At 34.8% G+C, this 16,041-nt stretch overlaps 1 protein-coding gene across 3 annotated transcripts in view; it reads right to left on the bottom strand.

Annotated features, from left to right (window-relative positions):
* Window positions 1-16,041, bottom strand: part of TFB1M (transcription factor B1, mitochondrial) — a 104,752-nt gene that overhangs the window by 32,631 nt on the left and 56,080 nt on the right. For all 3 annotated transcript variants that reach the window (XM_077149341.1, XM_077149339.1, XM_077149342.1), the window contains exon 5: window positions 4,553-4,672. In XM_077149341.1, the coding sequence (XP_077005456.1) occupies window positions 4,553-4,672 (120 nt within the window). The remainder of the gene's footprint in view (window positions 1-4,552; window positions 4,673-16,041) is intronic.

The raw sequence follows: 16,041 nt of genomic DNA on the forward strand, positions 1-16,041 counted from the left end.
GCTTATTTTACCTTGTGCTGTTGTATGTATCCACGACTTTTCTTATGCTCAGAAGGGTTTAGCCAGAGGGATGACCTTGTATTTTTATTTTATTATCTTTGAAAAAAACTCTTCTCCTCTCTTACTAAAGAAAATTAACTTTTAAAAAATTCATTCGATACAACTATTAATCAACTATTTCTGGCTTTCCTCAGCATTTTCCTGATCTGCCCTAAAATGGTAAAAATACCACAGAGCAGCAGAGAATGGCAAAGTCCCCTCAGCACTGAAATTTAATCATTTGACTGATTGTTTTCTCCTTTATCATAATATATTCTCTTTCCTCTTTGATAACTGCTTTGCTGGATTATAAATAAATTCATTGCCCTAAAGAATATAATATTTACAAAAAAGTGAAAAGCATGCAAAGAAAAGTACTACAAATCTGTTTAATTTGCCAAAAAGCAAACATTCCTCACTAAAAAGAGAATCAAAGACACAGTGAGCTATTTTCCAACTAATAAATATTTACTAAGGCCTTAACTTCATGTGTACTTTATCCATAAGTCAAAGATGAAGTTAATAATAACCTCTAACATAACATCAAGTACTCTCACCTAAGAAACTAAAACAAAAAGTGAGAAAACTTCTACTAAAAATATCCTAACATCCTTCCTAAGCAACCCTTGGTAAGATGTAATCCAAAGATCCTACATGATGGTAATAGCCATATCTATAAATGCTTATAAGTAAAGGTCTTGGTTTCTGATATAATTGAGTCATGCTACTCAAAGTGTATGGTTTACAAGACAATAGAAAGCTACCTTGTCATTTGGTTTTCTTTATTACAATGACCTCCATTCTAGGATGGAAAGCACAATTATGCTAGGTCTGGATCTAATTTTTTGGGGAGAATTGATTTTCAATGTCTTTGAAACCTTGAGATGCTGAAGGGAGGTGGTACTGACAGTGAGTTCCATGAGCTTGTTTTAGCAACAACTGACAATTAAGTAGATACCATGACAGAGAAAGCAGCAAGGTGGCAGCAAAGACCAGGGAGATTCACCAGACACCAAAGTGTACAAGTAGATCCCACAGCTTTAGGCAGAGTCCCAATTCAAATCTATAGACCATGATCTAGGCTATAAGTCCCTTCAATTATTTTAACCTCAGGTAGTGATATTTCTTCTACCTCCTTTAAATGTTGTCCTTGATCCTATCTTGTACAGTGACTTTCTCACGTAAGAGAAAGAATTACACATAGCAAACAAAGAAGGGAAAAAAGAAGAAACACAGTGAAAAAGGAAAAAAATAAAATAAAAATGCAGTGCATATTTTCTTGCACAGTTCAATACAAACGTTTCATGCCATTTACTTTTATTTAGGAAGGTCGAATGATGTAAGAGAAACTTGACAAGATTATATATTTGAGCACTCTAACAACCAATGGGAAACTTCTGTTCCTCACGGGGCTGTGAAATCTCTGAAGGCACATGTGATATAGTTCCGTATCCCTTTCACCCTACGCCTCTATGCCCAGCCCAGGCTTTGTCTGCAGTAGGTGCTCAATATACATTTAGTGGAGAAATGGATGTGCTATTATATTACATGTCTTAAAATAAGTCATCAAACAGTGTTTTTTTAAAAGTACACTAGCAATTTTTATTTTTAGCTTTTGGCAGAGTAACTTTGTTTCTATAATTAGCACTTAATCTTCTGTAATTAGCATATAATATTCAAATTACAGTTTAATTAATATCCAACTATTTTTCACAGATAAATTATCCCAAATACTGCCAAAATAAGATCTCTCAAAAAAAGTGGAAAAAATTAAGATACGTAATGTTTGCTACAACTTTAGTTAGCAGTCTCTAACAGAAATCACAAAAAATATTGACTTCTTATCTCAAGGGTTGGGTGACCATAATTCATCCTCCAAACTGGGATACTTTTAGAAGTAAAGGAGATATTAATAATGATCATAATATGACTAGGACAACATGCATAAACAAGATCTTTGCTCACTTCTTCTAAGGGGGAGAAAAATAAGAACAAGAACTAATTATTCATATTATAATATGGTTCTTATTTAGAAAAGGTAAAGGAGTCATGGTACAGTTGTTTATACAGATAAAAATAAAGGTTAACAATCCTTGATATAATTTCCTACAACTCATATACAAAAGATATAATATGTTTCCATTAATTATAACAAAGGTGATATATCAAAGCTAAGTGTCAATAAGAGGGGAATATAAGTGAGGGGTATGGGATTCTTGGTGCTCTTGCTGATGTTTCTCTTTTTAATTTCTTTTATTCTATTTATATGTTTTTCCCACTTTTTTGCAGAAGAAATGAAAATGTTCTCATATGGATTGTGGTGGTAAATGCATAACTATATGTTATACTGGGAGTCAATGTTTACTTAGGATGGATTGTAAGGTGTGTGAATAAACTGTTTACAAAATAAACAGAAAGATACTAGTGCTAGAGAAAATGTGGAGAGAAAAAGAGACGTACCTATTCACTGTTGGTAGGGAAACAAAATGGTGCAGCCCCTCTGGAGGACAGCATGGTGGTTCCATAAGAGGCTAAGTATAGGGTTGTCATATGATCCTGTAACCCCCTTATTAAGTATATACTTGGAAGAACTGAGGGCAGGGACAAGAATGACATTTGCACATTGGTGCTTATGGTGGCAGTATTCATGATTTGCAGTGGATGGAGGTGTCCTAAGGGTACACTGACTGATGAAGGGAAGGGCGAAATGTGGTGTATACACAAAATGGAATATTCAGCAGGTGCAAGAAGGAATGAAGTTGTGAGGCATGCAATTAGGTGAATTAACCTTCAGGACATTATGTTGAGTGAAATGAGGCAGAAACTAAAAGACATATATTATAACACCTCATTAGTATGGACTAACTATAATGTGCAAACTCTGAGAATTGAATTTGAGAGCATAGGTTATCAGGGGATAGAATGTTGGCAGAGATTGGGCAATTGATGATTAAGGAGTACAGAATGTTCAATAAGGCTTATTGTAAAGTTTCCTAGATTGTAAGCTCTGACAGCAGTCCTATCTATTCCTGAATGGTAATGGTTATTTCTAAATTCTGAGATAGTGGTTGTTTCCTAGAAGTGTAGGTATCAGCGTAACACCTGAGAATCGAGTTCTATAGCTGTGAAAGTCAGCAAAAATGCCACACAGCAACCATTAAAAAGCTGAAAAAGAGATCAGACTTCAATTAGAGATGTGAAAGAAGCTGATCTGATTAGGAATAAGGTAAATCAGAATACAGTGTAAAAGATGAAACTGTGTTTCACAACATTAACTTCTATGTGAGACCAAAGGAAGAGATATTTATTTGGAGCAAAATTTATATTTTCTGTAGCACACTAATTTAACCTATATGGTGACTATTCAAACAAAACAATTATAATGGAATCTTGAATACGGAATGAGATCTTGTTATTCTGTACAGCTTAAGGTAACACCCTGATACATCCTAGAGTTATTTGGGAAGAAAATTTAAAAAGTATTTGCAAAGTCCCCTTGAGGCACTGGGGGAAAATGTGGAAATACTAAACTTCCCCACCTAGGGAATTCCTGATATTCTCATAAGCATTAGGGACTCCCAATTTAATAAGAGAAGTCCTTGATCTTGCCCTTATGAAACTTATTCCTGCAAAAGAGAAGCTAAGCCTACTTATAATTATACTTAAGAGTCACCCCCAGAGAACCTCTTTTGTTGCTAAGATGTGGCCTCTCTCTCTAAGCCAATTCTGTAGGTAAATTCACTACCTTCCCTTCCATATGAGACAAGACTCCTAGGGTGTAAATCTCCCTGACAAATGCGATGTAACTCCCAGAGATGAGCCTGATCCTGGCATTGTGTGACTGAGAAAGTCTTCCTGACCAAAAGGGGGGAAATAAATTAAACAAACTAAAGTTTCAGTGGCTGAAAGATTTCAAATACAGTCAAGAGATCATTCTGGAGGTTATTCTTATGTATTATATAGATGTCCCTTTTTAGTTTTTAATGCATTAGAATAGCTAGAAGGAAATATTTGAAACTGTTGAACTGTAATCCAGCCTTGATTCTTGGAGATGATTGTATAACTGCAGCTTTTATGGAGTGACTGTGTGATTGTCAAAACCTTGTGCCTGACACTCCCATTATCTAATGTATCGGGAGATGAGTAAGAAAGTAATGACAAAAATAAATAAATAATAAGGGGGGGGATAAGGAAGATAGGATATTTTGGGTGTTCTTTTTTTATTTTTATTATTTTTTTTGAGTAATGAAAATGTTCTAAAATCGGTTGTGGTGATGAAGGCACAACTATATGATGACACTGTGAGCCACTGATTGTACACTTTAGATGATTATAAGGTATATGAATATACCTCAATAAAACTGCATTAAAAAATTATAAAGAAAAATTATGGTACAGTTGTTTATAAACAAAGATTAGATACTTGATACAATTTCCTTCAACTTACCAGGGGAGCAATGATTACAATTAAAAACCTAATTCTGGTATACTAAAACAAACAGGCAAAACTCACCTCTGGTTTGGGGATAAATGCTCGACCTGGAATTGTAAAGATGTTCCGAACACTACAAAGGTATTGTGCCATGATAGAGAGCCGACTATGCTGTTTGCTTCCTGTGTTGGCAGTAAGCCTCTATGGAAGGACAAAAAGGAATTTTATCAAATAATTAATCCAGCCTGACCATATGAAATAAAGCCACCATTCCATTATCTACGAATGCTAGGTAGAATTTCTGAGGCAAGTTTTAAAAGCCCAGGCAATCTTTTGTATATCATATGCCAGCATGAAAACTTTTTCCCCCATCAACTGAGGTATACCTAAGAAATATGCATTACAACATATATAGTGCACTAAAAAAAAAAAAAATCAGGTAAAATCTTCCCTATCATTATTTGTTGGATATTTATAGTCTGCAGTAAAAGGCATGGCATGAAACAATTACAAAAAATCAATTTGATGAATGAAATAATTAGCAAGCATAATGAAGAACTAAAGATGTTTAAATATTTAATTATATGAATTATCCCAGCATATAAACAAACATTTTTTATGGTGTGCTTTCTTATTTAAATGTAAGAAAACCTTGAATATTCAGAATGTTTTAAGAATTAGTTGTTCTGGGAAACTAATTTTTGCAAAAACCAGAAATTTATTTTTTTAAGATCCCAAATATTTTCTATTTCAAAATCAGGTATATTCAAATTAATTCCATAAATGTAATACAATTTCAATCAAAATCAAAGCCAGAAATAAATTCCAAATTAATTTAAGATATAAAGATAGAAGGTAAAACTTTTAAATTATTCTAAGTAAATATCTATACTGCCATGGTAGGGAAAAATTTCTTAAAGAGACAAAATAACAAGCCATAAAACAAAAGAGATTGATATATTTTACAGTATTAAAATTAAAAACATTTGTACAATAAAAATACTATAAAGGTACATCAAAGACTGGGAGAGGGTATTTGAAGCCCATATACCTGACAAAGAATTTATGTTCAGAATACAGAAGATATCATATATCATATCTATATCAATAGCCAAAACATAAATTAATAGGAAAGCTAAGCAACTCACAGAAGAGCAACTCAAATGGACCACAACCATAAAATATGCTCAAGTTTATTAGAAATTAAGAATGTACAAATTACAACCACAGTGAGATACAAGATTAAACAGATTCTGTGTGAGATGTTGAAGAACCCTACGTGTAAAGTTGTAGATTTTGCAGCATCTATTTTGTTACTTAGAAGAGATCCCTCCTCCAATCCTTTTTTAAATAAAATTACCTGGCTGTTACTTGTATTCAGACAGCTGAAATTATTAGAAAGCTGTGTTCAAGATTAGTGATGAGTTGCAATAGCACATCAGGCAAAATAAACCCTTACTAAAATAAAAAAACAAGAAAATTAATATACTCTCAAGCCAATTTCAAAATCAAACGTATATAACAGAAGTATAGATTTAAGTTACAGAATAAGCTCATGATCAAATCAAATAGCCAAAACTATACCTAGTTCCTCATAAAGAAATAAAGGAGCGTAATTTTACCAATGGCATAAAAATTCAAAAATTCAAAATTCATTGGGAGTTAAGCCTTAAGATGTACCAAGTTCCTATTTGGAATGATGGAAATGTTTTGGGAAAAAAAATTTCAAAATGTATTTTGGGGGGGTACATAGTCCAGGAATTGAACATTCTGAATCATTTTTAACATGCAACAGGTACAATTCAAAGCAGTTCTATTAAACTAATATCAAGCATGAAGATAATCATAAAATTATATAAAAAAAAGGAAAAGAAGTCCACATTTTTGAAATATTTCATCTTAGATTTTGTTCTTCTTCGTAGATAGCTGCATTTAAATTTCAACATTTGAAAGTGTATTTTCATTGATGAATTCAAAATAATCTAAAAGATTATTTTAACCAAACCTGTGAAGCATGGATTTTAAGTATTCTTAGAGCCTATACATTTAACAATGTCAGGCACAGGTATCCTGGCCCATTAACTTCACCTTACATTGTAACAAATAATCCCAGTAACAGAGATAAAAACATGTGAATCACATCTTTCCATCTAAAAGAAGCAGTGTACATACCTGTCTCTAACATACCAAGGAAAATTTAAGGCACAGACCCAGAAAGCTCTGCAAAGTATTTCCTTAAGAGCTTGCATGACAATTGGTCTATCAACCATTTGAACACATATTGGTATTTCTGTGGCAGGTATATTCAAAGCTATGAAAATTCAAAATCCATCAAAAGATTGATGATTTAAAATACCAAAAGTTCAGGAAGCCAAATCAGTTAATTTTTTAGTAAAAAGGAACCGCTGTCCCTTGTGCTTTTATATGTTTCTGGTACATTATAAGAAAAACAAGACGTCAAAGAATTCCCAAGAACAGGGCTATTTTGTTTTTTTATTTATTTACATTAATTTTAAGGGCAAGTAGAAACATAAGACTTACATTTTGGAGGCTACACAGCCAAGCATGGAGGATAATGAGAACTACATAACTAATGGGGATGTCCTCTTCTCTGCTAGGGGTATGACCCATAAACAGCCAAGGTCCCTTGGAGATGGGAGGAGATAAGGAGGCAAATGCTGGACCCAGATGGAATAGAACATGGGTTCAGTAACAACAAGAACTTGAACACAGTAACTTTAGCTGAAATTCTATGCTCAATTTCAGTTTTGTCTGTACCTAGCTGCATGACCTATCAGGAGGCATTAAGGTCTATGAACTTCAGTTTCATCATCTATAAAATGAAGTTAGATGAGATTATTTGTTAAGGTCTCCCTTCTCGCAACACAGCCTGATTCTATTTTATAAGTTGTAACTTTATATTGTCTGCATGTCCATTAAAGTGTAGAAGCTGAATTCTTACACTGAGCTCCTATAGCTCTACAGACAAAGGGATGAGAGGACTATGCTTATTTATTTCATTTTTTTGGTAACTCACAAAGTCAAGTAAAGTAGATGTAATAAAATGCTTTCTGTGGCCAAAATACAAAATTACAAATGTGACCTTGGTAAGAGCCAACAAGGGATATGGAAATGGGGTTTTATATTTTTCTACTGAAACTTACACTTGCAGAATGTGAAAATCAGTCAAAAGATCACTGTTAACCCTACTTCCAACCTAGTCCATAAATTACAGACTCAATACAAATTATTCTAATAGTCATGTCATACTAAAATTTAACTAAAATAAGTTTTTCGTTAAAGTAAAATAATTGCATATGGTGAAGCTGAATCAACACTATTATTAATAACCATATCTGACATTCTGAGTCACTGAAAATATTACTCCACCTCTTATGCCTCTGTTCTTTTGATCTTTACCCAAAAAGAACTAAAAGTACATAGTGTTTTGCATCTTTATTGTGTTATGCAAGGACAGAAATACCATAATAATCATGCCAACTGAGAAAAATCCACTTACAAATTCAACAAAGAAAGCAACAAAAGAAACTATAAGCATGGGCCCAATTCAAACCAGTGGAAGAGAATTAAGATTCTCAAGGAGGAGATGACAAGGACCTTGCGGAAAACGGTGATGTCATCTTGAGTTCCTAATAAACAAAAAAGGTCCTACATTTTGTGAAGGAAATTTCTAAGACTAAAGAGAAAATATCAGGATATATGACCAAATACTCTAAAACACAGTTTCTCAACCAAGTCAGCAGTGATATGGGCTAGGTAATTATTTGTACCCTGCACACACTGTGGAACGTTCAGCAAATCCCTAGCTTCTACCCACTACATGCCAGTAGAAGCCCCCTAATGTGACAACCAAAAAGATCTCCAGCTTTTGCCAAATACTCCTTGGAGGGGAGGATGGACACAGGAGGTGGTGGGGAGGGGACCATCTGATTGAGAACCACTGCTCTGAAGGGGGGTATAACTCAAAACAGAACAGTGGATTGAAAAAATGAAATTCTTTTGATACCCTCAAATTATTTGAGAGGAAGGCATCCAAAGAATCAAACTAATATATAGTCTACTCTCAAAGGAATTCTAAATTTGGAAAGTTTTGTACAGAAACAACTATGAAACTGAATAAAATAGATGAAACAATGGTTTTCATAAACCGGACAGCAGGCAGTGTAGGCCTGTGACACCTGAGAGAGGAAAAGGGGGGTAAGCCTCTGACCGTCTAGCCTACAGTCTGCAGGCAGTGCCCAAGCTGCAGCACAGGAATGAGATGCAAAGAGAGCACAAAACAGGTGGCTGGTAGTGGGAACAGGGAGGAAGAATGGAAGGGAGAGGGGGAAGGGAACACACGAGCTTCCCGTTAAGTCTCCAGTTGGGTACCTACCGCTCTAGGCATGCACAGGATGAAACTCCCTGAGGTGTGGGAAGCTGGACAAAAAAAAAAAAAAAAACACTAGAAAGCAGTAGGAGAAACTAGAGCAGGGGACAGTTTATTTTTCCACCAGCAGCTTGGAAATACACAGGGCATTGGGTGGATTCCTCAAAAAGATCAAATCTTTTGTTTTTTATTTATCTAAAATAATTTTAAGGATGAGTAGAAACATTAGACTCACACTAGACAGACTATAACAGTAGACTTAAATAGCCCCAGATTAAAGGTTATTCTGGCCCCATCATAAGAAAGCTCAAAAGCAAGCGTCAGGGCGGGCCACAGTGTCTCAGCTGGCAGAGTTCTTGCCTGCCACACGAGAGACCGGGGTCCAATTCCCGATGCCTGCCCATACAAAAAAAAAAAGCAAGCCTCAAACTGACTTGCAAGTAATTTCTTTATATGCCAAAACAGACCTCAAAATTCAATGGATTACAATGAATTCTAGCCCTCAAAAACATAAAAACACTCACAATATCGAAATGTGACTTGCAACAAGAGGAAAAAATCAATCAGTAGAAACAGTCCAGAAATGGCAGAAATGATGGAATTAGCATGCAAGCATCTTAAAACAGCAAATATGAATATACACAAAAATGTTAAGGGAAATATAATCAGGAGAGAACAGAAGATACAAGAAGATTCTAGTGGAACTGTCTAGAAACAATATCTGAAAGGCAAATTGAGTGAAATTCACAGCAGATTAGATACCGCAGAAGAAAGGATCTGTGAATTTGAAAACACAGTAATTGGAATTAATTTTTTATGTATGAAGTACTAAATATCTTTTCAAGATAGCTTTGGCTATTTGGGGCCCCTCACCTAAGATGGCTTGTTCATTTTGGCAAAGAATGTTGCTAGAATTTTTATTTGGATTGCATTGAATCTGTAAAGTTGAGTAAAGATGACATGTTAACAATACTAAGTCTTTCAATCCATGAACATGGAATGTCCTTCCATTTGTTTAGGTCTCTTTAAAATTTCTTATGGCAACGTGTTATAGTTCTCTAACTATAAATTTTTTATATCCTAGGCTAGAATTGTCCCTGAATATTTGACATTTTTAGTTACTGTTATAAGAGGAATTTTATACTTGATTTTTTCTTCTAATAGTTCATTACTTGTGTATAGAAACAGTATTGATTTTTGTGTATTGATCTTGTATCCCACCACTTCGCTGAACTCAGCTTTTAGGTCTAGGAGCTTTGCTGTGCCTTTTTCAGGATTTTTTGCATACAGCATAACATCATCTGCAAATAATTAAAGTTTTACTTCTTTTCCAATTTGGATGTATTTTATTAATTTTTCTTGGCTAACTCCTCTGATCAGAACTATCAGCACAATTCTGAATAACCATGGTAACAGAAGGCATTCTTGTCTTGTTCCTGATAATAGAGGGAAAGCTTTCAAATTAAGTATATTATTAGCTATGGGTTTTTCTTATATGCCCTTTATCATGTTGAGGGAATTTCCTGTTCTTCCTTGTATTTCTTGGTATTTTTACCAAGGAGTGCTAGATTTTATCAAATGTCTTTTCTGCATCAATTGAGATAATCACATGTGTTTTCTCCTACTCCTTCATCTGTTAACGGGGTAGTTTTCATTTTTCATTGAATGTTCGGTAAAATTCACCAGCGAAGCCATCTGCTCCTGGATTTTCTTTTTAGTGAGGTTTTGAATTTGGGAGGATTTGAAATTTTTATTTCTTTTAGAGTCAGTATACAATGTTTGTGTTTTCCTAGGAATTTGACCATTTCATCAAGCTGTCTAATTTGTTGGCATACAGGTGTTCACAGTATTCTCTTACAATTTCTTTTATTCCTGTGGGATCAGAATAATTTCTCCACTTTCATATCTGATTTTAATGATTTGTATACTCTCTCTTTTAGCCAAAGATTTGATTTTATTGTTTTTTTTTAATTTTTAATTTTTTTTCAATATAAGATACAAGCATGAACATTCTTACCATATGATCATTCCATTCTTGGTATATAATCAATAACTCACAATATCATCACATAGTTGTATATTCATCATCATGATCATTTCTTAGAACATTTGTATCAATTTAGAAAGAGAAATAAAAAGAAAAAAATTTGTATATACCATACCTCTTACTCCTCCCTCTCATTGTTCACTAGCATTTCAATCTACTAAATTTATTTTAACATTTGTTCTCCCTATTATTTATTTATTTTTAATTCATATGGTTTACTCATCTGTCCATAAGACAGATAAAAGGAGCATCAGACACAAGGTTTTCACAATCACACAGTCACATTGTGAAAGCTATATCATTATACAATCTTCTTCAAGAAACATGGCTAAGAACACAGCTCTCCATTTTCAGGCAACTCCCTCCAGGCACTTCATTATATCTTAACTAAAAAGGTGATATCTATATAATGCATAAGAATAACCTCCAGGATAACCTCTTGATTCTGTTTGGAATCTCTCAGCCGCCATTGACACTTTATTTCATTTCTTTCTTTCCCCTTTTGGTTGAGAAGGTTTTCTCACTCCCTTGATGTTGAGTCCCAGTTCATTTTAGGATTTCTGCCCCACGTTGCCAGGAAGGTTTACATCCCTGGGAGTCATTCCTACATAGAGAGGGGGAGGGCAGTAAATTTCCTTGTCATGTCGTCTGAGAGAGAGAGGCCACATTTGGGCAACAAAAGAAGTTCTCTGGGGGTGACTCTTAGGCTGAATTTTAAGTAGGCTTAGCCTATCCTTTGTGGGGTTAAGTTTCATATGAACAAACCCCAAGATTGAGGGTCTGGCCTATCGCTTTAGTTGTCCCCATTACTTGTGAGAATAGGAGAAATTCTCCACTTGGGGAAGCTGAATTTTCCCCCATTCACACCATTCCCCCAAGGGGACTTTGCAAATACATTTTTATTCACTGTTCAAATCACTCTGGGATTTATCGGGGCATCACTCAGGACAAACCTACAAAATCTCATGTCCTACGCAAGGTTCCATGTACATATGGTGTTCAATTAAACTGCCCACATAAGTTATATTAGGAAATGCACTAGTCAAAATATAAATTTTGTACTAAATAAACATTTTTTGCTTTAGTCTCACACATAAGTTAAAGTTTAAAAATCTATTTTCAACACCATGCAGTACTGACATTCCTTTGTTCTTCCTCATGCAAAAACACTTTTAAATTTATACATTTAGTCACTATCATTATATACTCTAGGCATTCCTAGATTATACCATCTCAGTATTTATTGTCTATCTTTCCTTCTGATTTCATTTGTGCCCCCAGCCCTTCTCCCTCTATCATTCTCAGATTCAGCTTCATTCAGTGTACTAACATTATTGTATTAGTTGGGTAGTATTGTGCTATCCATTTGGGAATTTTTGCAATCAGTCCTGTTGCACAATCTGTATCCCTTCAGCTCCAGTTACCCAATATCTACCCTATTTCTATTTCCTGATGACCTCTGTTCTTTTTTTTTTTTTTTTTTTTTAAAGGAAAGACAGAGAGAAGGAAGGAAGGATAGAAGGAAGGAAGAGAGGAAGAAAGGGAAACATCTTTTAAACATTTTCTTGTTTTATTGTATTTTGTTTCTCCGTTTTCGTTACATGGGCTGGGGCCGGGAATCGAACCGAGGTCCTCCGGCATAGCAGGCAAACACTTTGCCCGCTGAGCCACCGCGGCCCGCCCTGACCTCTGTTCTTAACTGAAATTATCCAAGTTCATTCATTAATGTTAGCTCATATCAGTGAGACCATACAGTATTTGTCCTTTTGTTTCTGGCTAATCTCACTCAGTGTAATGTCCTTAAGGGTCATCCATGTTGTTACAGACTTCATAACGTTATTGTCTTACAGCTGCATAATATTACATCGCATGTATATACCACAGTTTGTTTAGCCACTCGTCTGTTGATGAACATTTTGGCTGTTTCCATCTCTTAGCCTTTGTAAATAATGCTGCTATAAACACTGGCATGCAAATGTCTGTTTGAGTCCTTGCCCTCATGTCCTCTGAGTAGATACCTAGTGATGGTATTGCTGGATCATATGGCAATTCTATACTTAGCTTTCTGAGGAACCACCAAACTGCCTTCCACAGCGGCTGTACCATTTGACACTCATACCAACAGTGGATAAGTGTGCCTCTTTTTCCACATCCTCTCCAGAACTTGTCATTTTGTTTTATTGATAATGGCCATTCTGGTGGGTGTGAGAGGATAGCTCATTGTGGTTTTGATTTGCATTTCCCTAATAGCCAGTGCCTTTTGGTCATTTATGTTTCATCTTCTGAGAAGTATCTGTTCATGTTTTTTGCCCATTTTGTAATTGGGTTGTCTGTCTTTTTGTTGTTGAGTTGAACAATCTCTTTATACATTCTGGATACTAGAACTTTATATGATATATTGTTTCCAAATATTGCCTCCCATTGGGTAAGTTATCTTTTCCTTTTTTTGACAAAGTTCTCTGATGAACAAAAGTGTTTAATTTTGAGGATTTCCCATTTATTTCTTTCTTTCTTCAATGGTTGTGCTTTCGGTGTAAGATCTAGGAAACCACCTCTTATTATAAGATATCACCCTACATTTTCTTCTAACAGTTTTATGGGCTTAGATCTAATGTTTAGGTCTTTGATCCATTTTGAGTTAATTTTTGTAAAGGGTGTGAGATATGGATCCTCTGTCATTCTTTTGCATGTGGATATCCAGTTCTCTAGGCACCATTTATTGAAGAGACTGTTCTGTCCCAGGTGAGTTGGCTTGACTGCCTTATCAAAGATCAATTGTCCACAGATGAGAGGGTCTACCTCTGAACAATCTATTTGATTCCATTGGTCAGTATATCTATCTTCATGCCAGTACCATGCTGTTTTGACCACTGTAGCTTCATAATACACCTTAAAGTCAGGTAGTGTGAGACCTCCAACTTCATTTTTCTTTCTTAAGATATTTTTAGCTATTCAGGGCACCCTGCCCTTCCAGATAAATTTGGTTATTTGTTTTTCTATTTCTGAAAAGTAAGTTGTTGGGATTTTAATTGGTATTGCATCGAATCTATAAATCAATTTAGGTAGAACTGACATCTTAACTATATTTAGCCATCCAATCCAGGCTCACGGTATGCCCGTCCATTTATTTAAATTTCCTGTGGTTTCTTTTAGCAATTTCTTGTAATTTTCTTTGTATAGGTTTTTTGTATCTTTAGTTAAATTTATTCCTAAATATTTTATTCTTTTGGTTGCAACTGCAAACAGAATTTTTTTCATGATTTCCCCCTCAGATTGTTCATTACTAGCATATAGAAACGCTACAGATTTTTGAGTGTCGACCTTGTAACCTGCTACTTTGCTGTACTCATTTATTAGTTCTAGTAGTTTTGCTGTGGATTTTTCAGGGTTTTCAACATACAGTATCATATCATCTGCAAACAGTGAGAGTTTTACTTCTTCATTTGCAATTTTGATGCCTTGTATTTCTTTTTCTTGTCTAATTGCTCTGGTCAGAACTTCCAAAATAACACTGAATAATAATAGTGATAGTGAACATTGTTGTCTTGTTCCTGATCTTAGGGTGAAAGTTTTCAGTTTTTCCCCATTGAGGATGATGTTAGCTGTGGGTTTTTCATATATTCCCTTCATTGTGTTGAGGAAGTTCCCTTTTATTCCTATCCTTTGAAGTGTTTTCAACAAGAAAGGATGCTGAATTTTGTCAAACACCTTTTCTGCACCAATCAAAATGATCATGTGGTTTTTCTGCTTTGATTTGTTGATATGTTGATTTGGTGTATTATATTAACTGATTTTCTTATGTTGAACCACCCTTGCATACCTGCAAAGACTCCTACTTGGTCATGGTGTATAATTCTTTTGATGTGGTCCTGGACTTGATTTGCAAGAATTTTGTTGAGGATTTTTGCATCTATATTCATTAGAGAGAGTGGTCTGTAGTTTTCTTTTCTTGTAGTATGTTTGTCTGGCTTTGGTATGAGCATGATGTTGGCTTCATAGAATGAGTTAGGTAGCCTTGCCTCCTCCTCAGTTTTTTTGAAGAGTTTGAGCAGGACTGGTACTAGTTCTTTTGAATATTTGGTAGAATTCACATGTGAAGCCATCTGGTCCTGGACTTTTCTTTTTGGGGAACTTCTTAATGACTAATTCAATTTCTTTACTTTGTGATTGGTTTGTTGAAGTTATCTATTTCTTCTCGATTCAATGTTGGTTCTTCATGCCTTTCTAGGAAGTTGTCCATTTGTCTACATTGCTGAGTTTATTAGCATAAAGTTATTCATAGTATCCTCTCATCACCTCCTTTATTTCTGTGGAGTCGGTGGTTATGTCTCTCCTTCCATTTCTGATTTTATTTATTTGTATCCTCTTCTTCTTTTTGTCAACATCACTAAGGGTCCATCAATCTTATTGATTTTCTCACAGAATCAACTTCTGGTTTTGTTGATTTTCTAGATTGTTTTCATGTTCTCAATTTCATTCATTTCTGCTCTAATCTTCGTTACTTCTTTCCTTTTGCTTGCTTTGGGGTTAGCTTGCTGTTCTTTCTCTAGTTCTTCCAAGTGGATAGTTAATTCCTTGATTTTTGCTTTCTTCCTTTTTGATATAGGCATTTAGGGCAAGAAATTTCCCTCTTAGCACTTCCTTTGCTGCATCCCATGAATTTTGTTATGTTGTGTTTTCATTTTCATTTGCCTCGAGATATTTACTCATTTTCTTGTAATTTCTTTCTGGATCCAGTGGTTGTTTAAGAGTGTGTTGTTGAGCCTTCATATATCTGTGAATTTTCTGGCACTCTGCCTATTATTGATTTCCAACTTCATTCCTTTATGATCTGAGAAAGTGTTCTGTATTGTTTCCATCTTTTTAAATTTATTGACTTGCTTTGTGACCCAGCCGTGGTCTATCCTTGAGAATGATCCATGAGCACTTGAGAAAAAGGTGCATTCTGCTATTATGAGGTATAATGTTCTATAAATGTCTGTTAAGCTTAGCTCATTTATTGTATTAGTTAAGGTGAATCCTGCTATCGTGAGGTATAATGTTCTATAAATGTCTGTTAAATCTAGTTCATTTATTGTATTATTCAAATTCTGTTTCTTTATTGACCCTCTGTCTAGATATTCTCTCCATTGA

This window comes from Tamandua tetradactyla, chromosome 2, assembly GCF_023851605.1.
Source record: "Tamandua tetradactyla isolate mTamTet1 chromosome 2, mTamTet1.pri, whole genome shotgun sequence".
Lineage (NCBI taxonomy): Eukaryota > Metazoa > Chordata > Mammalia > Pilosa > Myrmecophagidae > Tamandua > Tamandua tetradactyla.